This window comes from Salvelinus fontinalis, chromosome 7 (genome assembly GCF_029448725.1).
Source record: "Salvelinus fontinalis isolate EN_2023a chromosome 7, ASM2944872v1, whole genome shotgun sequence".
Classification (NCBI taxonomy): Eukaryota; Metazoa; Chordata; class Actinopteri; order Salmoniformes; family Salmonidae; genus Salvelinus; species Salvelinus fontinalis.
The window spans coordinates 63,592,500-63,610,046 of record NC_074671.1 but is presented as its reverse complement, the minus strand read 5'-3'; the positions used below and the strand labels follow the sequence as shown (position 1 = coordinate 63,610,046).

General features: G+C 40.8%; 1 protein-coding gene across 1 annotated transcript; it reads left to right on the top strand.

Moving 5' to 3' along the window:
- The first annotated feature begins 1,719 nt into the window (after positions 1–1,719).
- Positions 1,720–16,361, top strand: LOC129860176 (zinc finger protein OZF-like). Its single transcript, XM_055930554.1, has 3 exons — positions 1,720–2,121; positions 9,211–9,459; positions 14,035–16,361. Exons 1-3 carry the CDS (start codon positions 2,019–2,021, stop codon positions 15,048–15,050), a joined length of 1,368 nt encoding a protein of 455 aa, XP_055786529.1. The 5' UTR covers positions 1,720–2,018; the 3' UTR covers positions 15,051–16,361.
- Positions 16,362–17,547: the final 1,186 nt, after the last annotated feature.

The window sequence follows — 17,547 nt, the reverse complement described above, 5'->3', positions numbered from 1 at the left end:
AAAGGAAATCTGCAGACGCGTGCTAGAACGCGCCAATAGGATCTCGCTAGCTCATGCTTGGCTCTGGTCAACTCTCTTTCCTTGTTCTGCCCTCTATTTGTTCCCGTTGGAAACGACAGGCTGTGGTATATCTTAGTTTAGTTGTAAAGATCTTCGACGTCACATTTGCACGGTGGTATCACATATACATCTTTGGTGGTAGTGGGAGAACAGGAAGTTCCGGGCAGGCGCCTTAACTGTGTTGTCAAGTCGATAACTTTTGTGTCGGTTTCAAATGTATTACTACTGGTATGTAATAGCACATTTAAACGTTCTAATATCAAAAGGACATGTCATAACATGCTAGGTAACAAATAACTTGAAGTTGTATCACGTTTGGTAAAGGTTTTATGTGCTATTTTTGTGTCAAGCCGAGTGAGTGAAGAACGTGATCAAATCTATTTTTCAAGTCACATACACTAGAGACTGGGTTTGTCTGAGTGACTGTACATCATTTCGTAAAGGTAATTTAATAAAAAAATACAAGTATTTGATATTTCTGAGTGCGTTTGACATATTGATTTTGTGTCAAATTCACAAGCTGGTAAAATGGTGGCGCCCACTTGGTCTGCTTCAACGGACTTCGGTGCAGGCAGTGCTCGTGCATCCGAGAGAGACAAATTCACAGCTACACTACTGGTTTGGAGATTAATGTAATGTTTATCCGTTTTTCACATGTGTAGCAATATTCAGGCACATTCAGTTCTTTCTATCTATATCTATAATTGTTACTATGGTGTGAACAGGAAATACAATAGTTTTTTTGTGATTTAAATAATACAGTGAAGACAAGGTTATTCCAGAAAATAGTTAATTGTGCTGCTTAAGACAACTGCAACCTAAATGGTTTTGGGTCTTTTATGCGTTTATGTAAATGTAGGACATCTACTCTAGATTAAGTGTATTTACGTTGTGATTTAGTGTGGAATTTGTGTCTAGTGTGAATTAATTCATGTTTTGTTGTCAATGCTTAGCTACCTGATCTATTGAAATTAGATCATTGAACAAGAAAAAATAGAATTTTAGAGAATAAAGAAAGCGGCAGAACTGTCAAGACAATTTTTGTGTCGTTGCTCATTATTACTACAGGCCGACTCAGATTAAGTCTGAGGCCGGTAACATCAACAGTGAGGACAAACCCAGCCTGCCTCTCTCCCTCCACACTGAGTAGAAACCTACAGTCACTGGGTCCTGATTGTGACAGTGGAGCCCAGTTGCACTGTAGGATCCAGAGATGGCATCAGTGAAGCTGGAAGACTGCAGTCAAACACTGGAGCTGAATGTCAACATTAAAGATGAAGAAGAGGAGGAGAAGATTGGGAAATCTGTTTCTCATGGTAAGAGCAGGTTCTATCTAACTAAATGTATGTTGTTCATTCCAACTTCCCACTGTTCATGAAAAGTTGCAGTAGAACTGTTTCAATGAGAAGGTCATGTTATTTCATGCTACTGGATTAACATAAATGTACAGTACCAGTCAAAGGTTTGGACACACCTACTCATTCCAGGGTTTATCTTTATTTTGTTCTATTTTCTACATTGTAGAATAATAGTGAAGACATCAAAACTATGAAATAACTTTCTAGCAATGTATAAGAGTTATACTCCAGTCTAGTAGGTGGCGGTAGTGCAACATTTATTGGATGCCAACAGCCGTTCAACATAATCGAAGAACTCACCTGTAATGTGCCACGTCTACCACAACCTTTCCTATCGTGTTAGTTATCACTACAGCATTTTAGGAAGCCATTGTTCAAAGTCTGTTCATACATACAGTACAATGGGAGGGGGTGTGGCATGCACAGGACCAGGAAGTTGATCTCAGACTTCTATTTAGGACTGGGATCCAATCCGGAGTTGACAGATTAACAGTGAGGACAAACCTAGCCTGCCTTTCTCCTTTCACACCGAGTCCAAGCCTACAGTTACTGGGTCCTGATTGTGACATTGGAGCCCAGTTTGCACCGCAAGATCCAAAGATGTCATCAGTGAAGCTGGAAGACTTCAGTCAAACACTGGAGCTGAACGTCAACATTAAAGATGAAGAAGAGGAGGAGAAGATTGGGAAATGTGTTAATCATGGTAAAAGCAGGCTCTATCTTCGTAAATTAGACCTCCATAATTTATGACCCAGTCTAATGCTAGTTTAAATTCTGCTTCTGTCGTGTGGGCGAGGGGTTTGCTGATGTTAATAACGTTGTGAACAGAGTGCCCCATGGTGGTGTTATGTTATGGGCAGGCATAAACTATGGTCAACGAACATGATTGCATTTTATCGATGGAAGTTTGAATGCACAAAAATACTTTGACGAGATTCTGAAGACCACTGTGAGGCCCATTTTTAAAAAAATTTTTTTAAGGTATTTGTGACCAAGAGATGCATATCTGCATTCCCGGTCGTGAAATCCATAGATTTGCGCCTAATTCATTTCTTTCAATTGACCGATTTGCTCATATGAACTGTAACTCAGTAAAATCAATGAAATTGTTGCATGTTGCTTTTATTTCGGTTCAGTATACAGTCTACTACTCAATGGGGTAAACATGAACGTCAACAACAAAGGGACACAGTGCCCTTCACTTCCGCTTGACAAGCACTACTCTGGCAACCTAGTAGCCATGGCAACCTAGTATGAAGTAGCTACCTAGTAGCCATTTTCAAGGTGACAGCTGCACTTTTTTTAACCTTTATTTAACTAGGCACGTCAGTTAAGAAAAACTATCTTATTTACAATGACCGGCCAAACGTGGACGACGCTGGGCCAATTGTGCGCCGCCCAATAGGACTCCCAATCACAGCCGGTTGTGATACAGCCTGGATTCAAACCAGGGTTTCTGTAGTGACTCCTCTAGTACTCGAGATGCAGTGTCTTAGACCGCTGAGCCACTCGGGAGCCCAACGTACAGCACACGAAGCACACCATCAATCTTTTTTTTTTTTTTTAATAAAGAGTTGTCAGTTTTGTAGCTGAAACTGTACAATTATTAATTGTATATAATAATTATTAATTATTTTAATTTTGGGGGGGTTAATACATGATTCCTTATGTGTTATTTCATAGTTTTGATGTCTTCATTATACTACAATGTAGAAAATAGTAAAAATAAAGAAACCCTTGAATCAGTAGGTGTGTCCAAACGTTGACTGGTACTGTGTATATAGAATGTATAAGTCCCTAAACAGATAGACTTAAAAAGGGGCTATCACAAGTGTGCAAGTTTGAGCATGTGTCCATCAGGCCTATGGATTTTTATCAGCATGAATTAGATTGAGCATTAAAAGCCCCACTTTTATTCCATAGGCTTGGATCCACACTGTGCTGCTGTTGCAAGAGTGAATTTTTCACTGGCTGTCCACTGGTTTCAAAATCAATGATTGATAGGCAGCTTCAACTTCTTGAATTAAACCATTATTGGATTCAAATACACATTTAGATTTTTGAACAGACATCCTCAACAACCACAATCCGTAAGGTGCAAATAGCTAAATGAGAGAGCAGCAGTGTGATTCACATCAATGCGCTATGTAGATAACAATAATAAGTGATATCCGTATCACTGTAGACTACACCACTACTGTCATCCTTACCTCCAAGCGTTTATTCAAGTTGGATAATTTGGTGTGTCATCATAGTGGTCTCTGATTTGTGGTCAGACTCACTCAGGTGGAACAAATTTAAACATGCGCCTTTTTTCCAATGCTGATTTGAATGGCATTGAGAATTTTTTTATTTTTTTTCCAGCAAAAATAATTTCAGAATTTTTAAAAGTAATCCTTGAAGTAATCCTCTAGTTTTTCAAAAGTATCGGTGATTTGATTACAATATTTTTGCTGGTAATTTATTGCAGTTACCGTTTTTTGTAATCCCTTTACATGTAACGGATAACATGTAATCTGTTAGTCCCCAACCCTGAATGTATGGTAGTTGTGTGGTAAGAAAAGGAAGAGAGAAACCCACCACAGTGCAATCAAACAGTCTAACCTATAGCACAGCGCTTTCGACTCAGTCTAACCTATAGCACAGCGCTTTCGATTCACTCCTTTCCACAAGCCCACTACTTTCCTTTCGACACACCCACTCGCTCATACTCCGGTCGGGTATTGAGATGCCGCTACCCCCTTCTCCTATTGGGCGAACCGCCGCTGCTCAACTGGGGACTTAAAAAAGACACCAATTTATTCACACGGGAGAGAATCTGACCTGGAGCTAAATGTAGTGCAATGATGCGAAAGCGTAAGAATGGCGCTTCAGAGATTTGTGTCCCGAGTGTACACCTCGAACAAAGGTGTATACATACAGTTGAAGTCAGAAGTTTACATACACCTTAGCCAAATACATTTAAACTCAGTTTTTCACAATTCCTGACATTTAATCCTAGTAAAAATTCCCTGTTTTAGGTCAGTTAGGATCACCACTTTTATTTTAGGAATGTGAAATGTCATAATAATAGTAGAGAGAATGATTTATTTCAGCTTTTATTTCTTTCATCACATTCCCAGTGGGTCAGAAGTTTACATACACTCAATTAGTATTTGGTTGCATTGCCTTTAAATTGTTTAACTTGGGTCAAATGTTTTGTGTAGCCTTCCACAAGCTTCCCACAATCAATTGGGTGAATTTTGGCCCATTCCACCTGACAGAGCTGGTTGTAAGGCCTCCTTGCTCGCACACACTTTTTCATTTCTGCCCACAATTTTTTTATAGGATTTGAGGTCAGGGCTTTGTGATGGCCTCTCCAATACCTTGATTTTGTTGTCCTTAAGCAATTTTGCCACAACTTTGGAAGTATGCTTGGGGTCATTGTCCATTTGGAAGACCCATTTGCGACCAAGCTTTGACTTCCTGACTGATGTCTTGAGATGTTGCTTCAATATATCCACATAATTCCCCTTCCTCATGATGGCATCTATTTTGTGAAGTGCACCAGTCCCTCCTGCAGCAAAGCACCCCCACAACATGATGCTGCCACCCCCGTGCTTCACGGTTGGGATGGTGTTCTTCGGCTTGCAAGCCTCCCCCTTTTTCCTCCAAACATAACAATGGTAATTATGACCAAACAGTTATATTTTTGTTTCATCAGACCAGAGGACATTTCTCAAAAAAGTACAATCTTTGTTCCCATGTGCAGTTGCAAACCGTAGTCTGTCTTTTTTCTGGCAGTTTAGGGCCAGTGGCTTCTTCCTTGCTGAACGGCCTTTCAGATTATTTCGATATAGGACTTGTTTTATTGTGGATATAGATACTTCTGTACCTGTTTACTCCAGCATCTTCACAAGGTCCTTTGCTGTTGTTGTGGGATTGATTTGCACTTTTCGCACCAAAGTACGTTCATCTCTAGGAGACAGAACGGATCTCCTTCCTGAGCGGTATAACGGCTGTGTGGTCTCATGGTGTTTATACTTGCATACTATTGTTTGTAAAGATGAATGTGGTACCTTCAGGCATTTGGAAATTGCTCCCAAGGATGAACCAGACTTGTGGAGGTCTACAAAAAAATTGGCTATTTTTATTTTCCCATGATGTCAAGCAAAGAGGCACTGAGTTTGAAGGTAGGCCTTGAAATACATCCACAGGTACACCTCCAATTGACTCAAATGTCAATTAGCCTATCAGAAGCTTCTAAAGCCATGACATCATTTTCTGGAATTTTCCAAGCTGTTTAAAGGCACAGTCAATTTATTGGATGTAAACTTCTGACCCACTGGAATTGTGATACAGTGAGTACAATAAGTGAAATAATCTGTCTGTAAACAGTTGTTGGAAAAATTACCTGTCATGCACAAAGTAGATGTCCAAACCGACTTGCCAAAACTATAGTTTGTTAACAATACATTTGTGGAGTGGTTGAAAAACTAGTTTTAATGACTCCAACCTAAGTGTATAGAAACTTCCGACTTCAACTGTACCTTTTGTCTCCTGAATACAAACTGAGTAATCATATTTATAGGTCTACATGCTCTCTTGAGAACCTTGATGATCCTGAAATGGAGGTTGAGCCAGTCCAGGATTAAGTGGGCCTACCTGCGGTATACAGGTGTAGTCAGTGGTGGAAAAAGTACCCAATTGAGATACTTGAGTAAAAGTAAAGATGCCTTCATAGAAAATGACTCAAGTGAAAGTCACCCAGTAAAATAGTACTTGAGTAAAAGTATTTGGTTTTAAATATACATTTACATTTACATTTTAGTCATTTAGCAGACGCTCTTATCCAGAGCGACTTACAGTAGAGTGCATACATTTTATAACATTTATATACTATATATAAATATATATAGTAGGATATATAGGTTGGACTATATATACAATATACTTAAGTATCAGAAGTAAAAGTACAAGTGTAAATTATTTTAAATTCCTTATTAGGCCAACCAGGCCTCATGTTCTTGTTTATTTTATTTTTTTACAGATAGCCAGGGTCACGCTTAAACACTTGGACATCCATTTACAAACAAAGCATGTGTTCAGTGAGTCTGTCAGATCAGAGGCAGCAGGGATGACCAGGGATGTTCTCTTGATAAGTGTGGGAATTGGACCATTTTCCTGTCCTGCCAAACATTCAAAATGTAATGAGTACTTTTGGGTGTCAGGGAAAATGTATGGAGTAAAAAGTACCAAATTTTCTTTAATGTAGTGAAGTAAACGGTTGTAAAAAAAAAAATAGTACTTTACACCACAGGGTGGAGTTGAGACTTCCAACGTTTGCCCTGAGAATCCTACCAGAGATGATTTTGGACAGGTAGGAGTGAGACTTTTAGAAGGCATCGATTCTTGCTTTTTGGCCCACCCATACGTTTTGTCAAGTTGGGTAAAAAACAAACTGGGAATGGTTATATCTGTGTTACAAAGTCTCGAAGTGGAATTATTTAGATTTTTTTGCTTATCCACCGCCCAGAGGAAGTGGGTGCTTCAAGTCACGTGACCCGGGTCTCAACCTGTGGTGTGCTTTACCCCCCGGAGTAGGGCCCTGCTCAAAGGGGTGATCAGTGGGTTAGAGGGGGATCAAATGAAAAGGAATATTCCTAGTGTTTGTGTTGCCAGCCGTTTGGTAAGACGTAGACCCGGTGGCAATGATGAGACTCAGAAAAGCATGTCTGTCTTGTTGAGCTTTGACAGAGTTGCTACCTGATAAGGTCAGGTTAGATTAGGTATTCCGTGAGGGCCTATGTTCTGAATCCGCTCCGCTACGGTGCTTTAGGGGCCAAGGACAAAAAAAAAGTATGAATGTATGTACTTGTAAGTCGCTCTGGATAAGAGCGTCTGCCAAATGACTTAAATGTAATGTAAATGTAAGGATTTGGACATGTTGCAGCAGTGTGTAGAAGAGGGGTCCCACGATGTGAGGAAAGTGCAGGAGGGCATAGTCAGAGGGAGTGTACAGTTGGGATACAGAAAGCACTGTGTGTCAACAGTGAGGTTGCCAATGCAGCTGAGGATCTGAAATGCCTTGTGAGGAAGACAGGTTGAAATTGTCAGTTTGAGTGGGGCAGAACGTTTCCTATGCCGAGACAATAAAGAGAGTAGATGGTAGCCCAAGGGCAACGGAGCCTCCCAGTGAGTAGGTCTGAAGAGAGAAAGATCCCGAGAGGATGAGCTTTAGTAAGGTTGGACATGTTGCGTTTATAGCCATGGTGATGAACTGCACTGCACAGGTGGAGTGGAAATCACAGAAGGTACATGTGATAGTTGCAGTAGCAGAGGAATATTTGGGTGTGAGATTTTAGTACAGAAGATCTACAGTCAGTTTTGAGGGAAGGGGTTCCATCCTCCAAGGCGGATAGCCTGTCATTTAGGGCTAAAGTGGGGGGTTCTGGGGGATAGTGTATAGGTGCAGGAATAGATGGTGCAATTTTAAGATTTTCACATTCTCCTTTCACACACAGTATGCACATATATTTATACTGACTACACACCCGCACACCCACTCACATACAAGCTGCTGCTATTCTCTTTATCTTATCCTGTTGCCTAGGCCACTTGCCTCTATACATATCTACCGCCATCACTCCAGTATCCCTGCACATCTAAATATGGTATTGGAACTGACTTTTTAACTATTTGCTGTATTTATAGTATGCTTACTTATTTGTGTATTTCATATTCTTATTTCTTGTGTGTTTTATATAGTAATATATGCTTATTGATAATTGCATTATTTGGTTTTGAGTTTGCAAGAAAGGCATTTCACTGTGCTTGTGACGTTACAACGTAACTTAAAACATCTTTGGTTGTAGTGGGGGAACAAGAAGTTCCGGAACTAGAACTGTGTTGTCAAGATACCTTTTGTGCCCGTTTTTAAATGTATTACTACAGGTATGTAATTGCACGTTTTAAACTGTCTAATATCAAAATAACATGTCATAACGTGCTAGGTAACAAATTATCACGTTTGGTAGAGGTTTTGTGTTCTTTTGCTTCAAACCGAGTGAGTGGAAAACGTGACTAAAAACAATTTATAAGTCGATAGCTAGAGACTTTAGGTTTGTCTGAGTAAATGAACATAGATTATGAAATTACCTTTTTAATAAATTATTTATTTGCGATTTCTGAGCTCCTTTTACATGTTATTGGTTTCGTGTCAAATTCGCGAGCTTGTAAAATGGCGGCACCAGCTCTGTCCGCGTCAACGGACTTCAGTGCAGGCAGTGCAGATGCACCGTAGAGCGATTTTTTTTTTATATATATATATATATATATATATGCACCAGGGAGCGACAATTTCACTTGCCCTACGGTTGTGAGGCTGAATACAATGTTTATCTTTTATTTTTGTAATTTTTTTTACATGTGTAATAATATTCAGACACATTGTATTTCACATTATAGATAGAAACAATCGTTTTTTTGTGGGTGAAATAATACAGTGAAGACGACGTTATTCAAGAAAATTGTTCATAGTGCTTCCTCAAACACTGCAACGTTAATGGCTTGAGTAATTTATGCATTTATGTAAATGTAGGAAATCTACTATAGGTTAAGTGCACTTACGTTGTGTAATTTAAAGTGTGCACTCGTCTAATGTGAATTAATGTTTTGTTGTCAATGCATAGCAACCTGATTTATTGAAATAAGATAATTGAAGAAGTAAAAAACTACATATTTTTAAGAGAATAAAGTAAGTGCCAGAACTGTCAAGACTAACTTTTGTGTCCGTTTCTCTTTGTTAATACAGGCCAACTCGGATTGAGTCTGAGGCCGGTAACATCAACAGTGAGGACAGACCCAGCCTGCCTCTCTCCTTCCACACTGAGTAGAAACCTACTGTCACTGGTTCCTGATTGTGACAGTGGAGCCCAGTTTGCACTGGAGGATCCAGAGATGGCATCAGTGAAGCTGGAAGACTGCAGTCAAACACTGGAGCTGAATGTCAACATTAAAGATGAAGAAGAGGAGGAGAAGATTGGGAAATCTCTTTCTCATGGTAAGAGCAGGTTTTATCTAAGTTTGTTGTTCGTTCCAACTTCCCACTGTTCATGAAAAGTTGCTGTAGAACGGTTTCATGATGAACAGTTTCATTGAGAAGGTAGTTGTTATTTCTTGCTACTGAGACTTGCATGTTTTGACACCAGTATTGTCAGCATTTGTTTTATTCACTGGGCTATCTGGAGTGATCAGAGAGTAGACTAAAGAAGTGAAGTAGACAAACTGACAGTGTTTTAAAGTTCTGAGTGTAGTAACCCTTTTGTACCTTTTTTAGCTTTCAAGTCTTATCGACTTTTAGAGTCGTTTTATTCCCCTGTATTGTACAGCCTACTGATATGAATAAATATAGTGAATTTGGAAGGTATTCAGATCCTTTGACTTTTACCACATGTTGTTATGTTACAGCCATATTCTGAAATTGATTCAATTGTCCCCCCCTCCATTAATCTACATGCAATATCCTATAATGACAAAACAAAAACACAGGTTTTGATACATTTTTGAAAATGTGTATATGTGCAAATGTGATTTCAGCTTTTATATACACTGCTCAAAAAAATAAAGGGAACACTTAAACAACACAATGTAACTCCAAGTCAATCACACTTCTGTGAAATCAAACTGTCCACTTAGGAAGCAACACTGATTGACAATAAATTGCACATGCTGTTGTGCAAATGGAATAGACAAAAGGTGGAAATTATAGGCAATTAGCAAGACACCCCCCAAAACAGGAGTGATTCTGCAGGTGGTGACCACAGACCACTTCTCAGTTCCTATGCTTCCTGGCTGATGTTTTGGTCACTTTTGAATGCTGGCGGTGCTCTCACTCTAGTGGTGGCATGAGACGGAGTCTACAACCCACACAAGTGGCTCAGGTAGTGCAGTTCATCCAGGATGGCACATCAATGCGAACTGTGGCAAAAAGGTTTGCTGTGTCTGTCAGCGTAGTGTCCAGAGCATGCAGGCGCTACCAGGAGACAGGCCAGTACATCAGGAGACGTGGAGGAGGCCGTAGGAGGGCAACAACCCAGCAGCAGGACCGCTACCTCCGCCTTTGTGCAAGGAGGTGCACTGCCAGCGCCCTGTAAAATGACCTCCAGCAGGCCACAAATGTGCATGTGTCTGCTCAAACGGTCAGAAACAGACTCCATGAGGGTGGTATGAGGGCCCGACGTCCACAGGTGGGGGTTGTGCTTACAGCCCAACACCGTGCAGGACGTTTGGCATTTGCCAGAGAACACCAAGATTGGCAAATTCGCCACTGGTGCCCTGTGCTCTTCACAGATGAAAGCAGGTTCACACTGAGCACACGAGCACATGAGCACATGTGACAGACGTGACAGAGTCTGGAGACGCCGTGGAGAACGTTCTGCTGCCTGCAACATCCTCCAGCATGACCGGTTTGGCGATGGGTCAGTCATGGTGTGGGGTGGCATTTCTTTGTGGGGCCGCACAGCCCTCCATGTGCTCGCCAGAGGTAGCCTGACTGCCATTAGGTACCGAGATGAGATCCTCAGACCCCTTCTGAGACCATATGCTGACACATGCACATTTGTGGCCTGCTGGAGGTCATTTTGCAGGGCTCTGGCAGTGCACCTCCTTGCACAAAGGTGGAGGTAGCGGTCCTGCTGCTGGGTTGTTGCCCTCCTACGTCTCCTGATGTACTGGCCTGTCTCCTGGTAGCGCCTGCATGCTCTGGACACTACGCTGACAGACACAGCAAACCTTTTTGCCACAGTTCGCATTGATGTGCCATCCTGGATGAACTGCACTACCTGAGCCACTTGTGTGGGTTGTAGACTCCGTCTCATGCTACCACTAGAGTGAGAGCACCGCCAGCATTCAAAAGTGACCAAAACATCAGCCAGGAAGCATAGGAACTGAGAAGTGGTCTGTGGTCACCACCTGCAGAATCACTCCTGTTTTGGGGGGTGTCTTGCTAATTGCCTATAATTTCCACCTTTTGTCTATTCCATTTGCACAACAGCATGTGAAATTTATTGTCAATCAGTGTTGCTTCCGAAGTGGACAGTTTGATTTCACAGAAGTGTGATTGACTTGGAGTTACATTGTGTTGTTTAAGTGTTCCCTTTATTTTTTTGAGCAGTATATATATATATTGGCTAAGAAACTCCCCAGAACGCAGAAACTCCCCAGAACTCCCCAGAACGATAATATATATATATTATATATATATATTATAAATATATATATATTATATATATATATATATATATATATATATGTATTATATATATTATATATATATATTTATAATATATATATATATATAATATATATATATTATCGTTCTGGGGAGTTCTGGGGAGTTTCTGTATATATATTATCATTCTGGGGAGTTCTGGGGAGTTTCTGCGTTATATATATATATAATATATAACTATTCACACCCTTTACTCAGTACTTGGTTGAATCACCTTTGGCAGTGATTACAGTCTAGAGTCTTCTTGGGGATGATGCTACAAGCTTGGCACACCTGTATTTTGGGAGTTTCTCCAATTATTCTCTGCTGATCCTCTCAAGCTCTGTCAGGTTGGATGAGGAGCATCGCTGCACAGCTATTTTCAGGTTTCTACAGAAAATTTAGATCAAGTTCAAGTCCGGGTTCTGGCTGGGCCACTCAATGACATTCGGACACTTGTCCCGAAGCCACTCCTGCGTTGTCTTGGCTGTTGTCCTGTTGGAAGGTGAACTTTCTCCCCAGTCAGAGGTCCTGAGCACACTGGAACAGGTTTTCATCAAGGATCTCTCTGTACTTTGTTATTTTCACCTTTCCCTTGAGCCTAACTAGTCTCCCAGTCCCTGCTGCTGAAAAACCTCCCCACAGCATGATGCTGACACCACCATGCTTCACCGTAGGGATGGTGCCAGGTTTCTTTCAGATGCGATGCTTGGCATTTAGGCCAAAGAGTTCAACCTTGGTTTTATCAGACCAGAGAATCTTGTTTCTCATGGTCAGAGTCCTTTAGGTGCCTTTTGGCAAACTCCAAGCGGGCTGTCATGTGCCTTTTACTAAGTAGTTGCTTCCATCTGGCCACTCTACAATAAAGGACTGACTGGTGGAGTGCTGCAGAGATGGTTGTCCTGCTGGAAGGTTCTCCCATTTCCACAGAGGAACTCTAGAGCACTGTCAGAGTGACCATCGGGTTCTTGGCCACCTCCCTGACCAAGGCCCTTCTCCCCCGATTGCTCAGTTTAGCCGGGCGGCCAGCTCTAGGAATAGTCTTGGTGGTTCCAAACTTCTTCCATTTAAGAATGATGGAGGCCAGTGTGTTCTTGGGGACCTTCAATGCTGCAGAAATATTTTGGTACCCTTCCCCAGATCTGTGCCTCGAAACAATCCTGTCTCGGAGCTCTACGGTCAATTCCTTCAACCTCATGGCTTAGTTTTTGCTCTGACATGCACTGTCAACTGTGGGACCTTTTTATATAGAAAGGTGTGTGCCTATCCAAATCATGTCCAATCAATTGGATTTACCACAGGTGGATTCCAGTTGTAGAAACATCTCAAGGATGATAAATGGGAACAGGATGCACCAGAACTCAATTGAGTCTCATAGCAAAGGGTCTGAATAATTATGTAAATAAGGATAGAATTTTTTTTAAATTTTTTTTTTAATATTTGCAAACATTTCAAAAAGCCTGTTTTTAGCTTTGTCATTATGGGGTATTGTGTGTAGATTTGTAAAAAATAAAAATAAAGATCCATTTTAGAATAAGGCTGTAACATAACAATGTGGAAAAAGAGAAGAGGTCTGAATACTTTTCGAATGCACTGTATGTCACCCGGTACAGCCAGAAGAGGACTGGCCACCCCTCAGACTGGTTCCTCTCTAGGTTGCTTCCTAGTGTTCCTGCGTTCTGGGGAGTTTCTTAGCCACTGTGCTTATATGCATTGCTTGCTTATTGGTGTTTTAAGATGGAGTTCTGTATAAGCACTTTGTGTCAACTGCTAATGTAAAAAGTGCATCAAATGTATTTGCTTGACATGTACAATGAATGTACAAAACATTAGGAACACCTTCCAAATGTTGAGTTGCACCCCCCTTTTGCCCTCGGCGTGAATTCGTTGGGGCATGGAATCTACAAGGCGTGGAAAGCTTTCCACAGGGATGATGGCACATGTTGACTCCAATGCTTCCCAGTTGTTTCAAGTTGGCTAAATGTCCTTTGGGTGGTGGACCATTCTTCACACACACAGGAAACTGTTGCGCATGGATTAACCCAGAAGCATTGCATTTATTAATACAAACCGGTGCGCCTGGCACCTACTACCATACCCCGTTAAAAGGCACTTCAATATTTTGTCTTGCCCATTCACCCTCTGAATGGCACACGTACAAAATCCATGTCACAATTGTATCAAGCCGTAAAAATCCTTTAATTTGTTTCTTCATCTACACTGATGGAAGTGGATTTAACAAGTGACATCAATAAGGGATCACAGCTTTAACATGGTCAGTCTGTCATGGAAAGAGCAGGTGTTCCTAATGTTTTGACTCTCAGTGTGTATCACACCAACTGATTGGTTTTTCTGTTGTTCACACAGGAGACCATGTTGAGACATTCTCTTCATCCAGAGAGCAACAGCAGGAAGATCACAGAGCTAAGAGGTCTCACCACTGCCCACATTGTGAGGAGATTTTCCCAATTCTATCAAAGCTAAAAATACACCTAAAAATACACACAGAAGAAAATCTGTATTCCTGCACTGACTGTGGGAAGAGTTTCACAACATCAAGGGCTCTGACAGTTCATCAGAGAGTACACACAGGAGAGAAGCCTTACTCCTGCTTTGACTGTGGGGAGAGTTTCTCCCAACAGAGCAACTTAAAAAAACACCAACGTATACATACAGGAGAGAAGCCTTACTCTTGCTCGGCCTGTGGGAGGAATTTCTCTCAACAGAGCAACTTCAAAAAACACCAACGTATACACACAGGAGAGAAGCCTTACTCCTGCTCTGACTGTGGAAAAGGCTTCACAACATCAACTGAGCTAACAGTTCATCAGAGAACACACACAGGAGAGAAGCCTTACTTCTGCTCTGACTGTGGAAAGAGTTTCTCCCGATTGGATACCTTAAAAGTACATGAACGTGTACATACAGGAGAGAAGCCATACTCCTGCTCTGACTGTGGAAAATGCTTCACAACATCATCTGAGCTAACAGTTCATCAGAGAACACACACAGGAGAGAAGCCTTACTTCTGCTCTGACTGTGGAAAAAGTTTCTCCCAATTGGAGAAGTTAAAATGTCACCAGCAAATACATACAGACCAAAAGTCTTACTTCTGCTCCGACTGTGGGAAGAGTTTCACCCGATTGGATACCTTAAAATGTCACCAGCGTATACATACAGGAGAGAAGCCTTACTTCTGTTCTGACTGTGGGAAGAGTTTCACCCGATTGGATACCTTAAAATGTCACCAGCGTATACATACAGGAGAGAAGCCTTTCTCCTGCTCTGATTGTGGGAATAGTTTTTCTGATCCGAGCAGCTTAACAACACACCAGCGTATACATACAGGAGAGAAGCCTCATCAGTTCTCTCAGACAAGCTAAGATTAAAGTCACCATCACTTCCTTCTCATCTCATAAATTAAGTGGTAACAGTGAATTTGATAACATTTAAGAAAGAGTAAACCACTATTGGGATCCTACTGTTTCTCACTGTAAGAGAATTGTGCAGTGGAAAGGGAGTGTTGTAGAATGTTAGCTTCTCGTTAATTTACTGATCAGTGTGCACCTTGTCAGTTTAAAAAATATATATTTGATTAATTTTTTAGCTTTTACTCTGAAGATATTGAGAGTATCTTGAATTTGCCCTTAGGGTTGAATGCCCTCTGAGGCTTCTCACATTGTAACAATGGAGTCTGATGGCTGACTGGGTGGTACTGCATCCCTCTGCAGTTTTCTGTGGGAATGAGCTAGTAGACAACATGTATCAGATGGAGATGGTGTGATGATCAGTGTAGATTCAACATGTATCAGATAGAGATGATGTGATCAGTTTTCTGTGGGAATGAGTTAGGAGACACAACATGTATCAGATAGAGATGATGTGATGATCAGTGTTCTGTGGGAATGAGCTAGTAGATACAACATGTATCAGATTGAGATGGTGTGATGATCAGTTTTCTGTGGGAATGAGTTAGTAGACACAACATGTATCAGATAGAGATGATGTGATGATCAGTTTTCTGTGGGAATGAGTTAGTAGATACAACATGTATCAGATAGAGATGGTGTGATGATCAGTTTTCTGTGGGAATGAGTTAGTAGATACAACATGTATCAGATAGAGATGGTGTGATGATCAGTTTTCTGTGGGAATGAGTTAGTAGATACAACATGTATCAGATAGAGATGGTGTGATGATCAGTTTTCTGTGGGAATGAGTTAGTAGATACAACATGTATCAGATAGAGATGGTGTGATGATCAGTTTTCTGTGGGAATGAGTTAGTAGATACAACATGTATCAGATAGAGATGGTGTGATCAGTTTTCATCATTAGTTTGTGTGGATAATTTTTTTTACTACTAAGTAACTTTTGTTTAATGATACACATACTTTGAAATGACTACGTGTTTATTAAATTGTCTTACATTCAATGACGTAAATAATAAATCTAGTATTTGGTTGACTGCATTGAACTTGATGTGCTAATTAAAAATACATATTATACATGAATTTGTACTGGTCAAACTTATACAGACAATGCAATGTTTTTGTTTAATTGATGTCATTCAAACTAATTTAAATGTCTATGTATCTACTCAATACATGTTACTACACCTCTACATGCCAATTAGCTAGCCGCCAGTATGTTCTACAAAACATACAGATAATGTTTTGCAGTATAAAGGACATGTTTTTCATATTTAAATAGAATAACATTTTATTTTGTCAATGTATAATTATAATGTGTTTTCTATGGTGTCAAAGTCCAGGGACAATATTACTACCACAATTCAAGTATGACCTTTAATATTGGCGAATAGAATCAGAGAGGAAGCATCCAGAGTGGAAGAGCTGAGAACTCTCCTGTGACGGCCCACATCTACCACAACCTTTCCTATTGTGTTAGTAAGCACCACACCATTTTAGGAAGCCATTATTCAAAATGTGTTCATACACACAGTAACAATGCGAGGGGGTGTGGCATGCACAGGGGAGGACCAGGAGGTTGATCTCAGACTTCTATTTAGAACTGGGATCCTACCCAGAGTTTCCAGGTTGACAGTGAGGACAAACCCAGCCTACCTCTCTCATCCAAACCTCAGTCACTGGGTCCTTATTGTGACTGGCACCCAGCACCTCTACTTCCTGTGGCTATGGTAATGATTATAACGTTTTCTCATGAGCATAGCAGGTATCCATGGTAGTGTTTGTTATGGCATCAGCATAACAGGTATTTCATATTAATAACACCCTAATATTCAGTTGCACCTTTTTTGCCCTCAGAGCAGCCTCAATTTGTAGGGACATGGACTTTACAAGGTGTCGAAAGTGTTCCACAGGGATGCTGGCCCATGTTGACTCCTATGCTTCCTATTAATGTCAAGTTGGCTGGATGTGCCTGGCACCTACTATCATACCCCGTGGAAAGGCACTTTAATCTTTTGTTTTGCCCAAAGTTACTCTCAACTGCAGCGGCAGCTGCTGATTGGCTGAATACCCGGGTCGCGAGATGGTTAGTTGTCAGCAAAGCGGCTTGACAGAACTATGATGCCATGTTTTCGAACCACAGGCGTGAGAACTCGAGTTGTCAGATATTGAAGGCCAAGAGTTTCAAATCGTTTTACCGGAACACGTCATTTTTCACTTGCATGTTTCAAGTGTCAAATGTCTTTTTTTTTGTACACGTGATTTAAAAAAAAAAAACGGTGCAGTGTCTGTTTACAGGCGATTTGAACACTTATGGGCATTTTTACATGCGTTCATTACACCTGTTCAGCCTGTTGGGTAAGGAATGGCGTTTTTGTATAATTGCCGAAAACTTATTTGGTAGCTAACGTCACATTTTATGATTTTTTTATTTTAAGCATTTATGTATT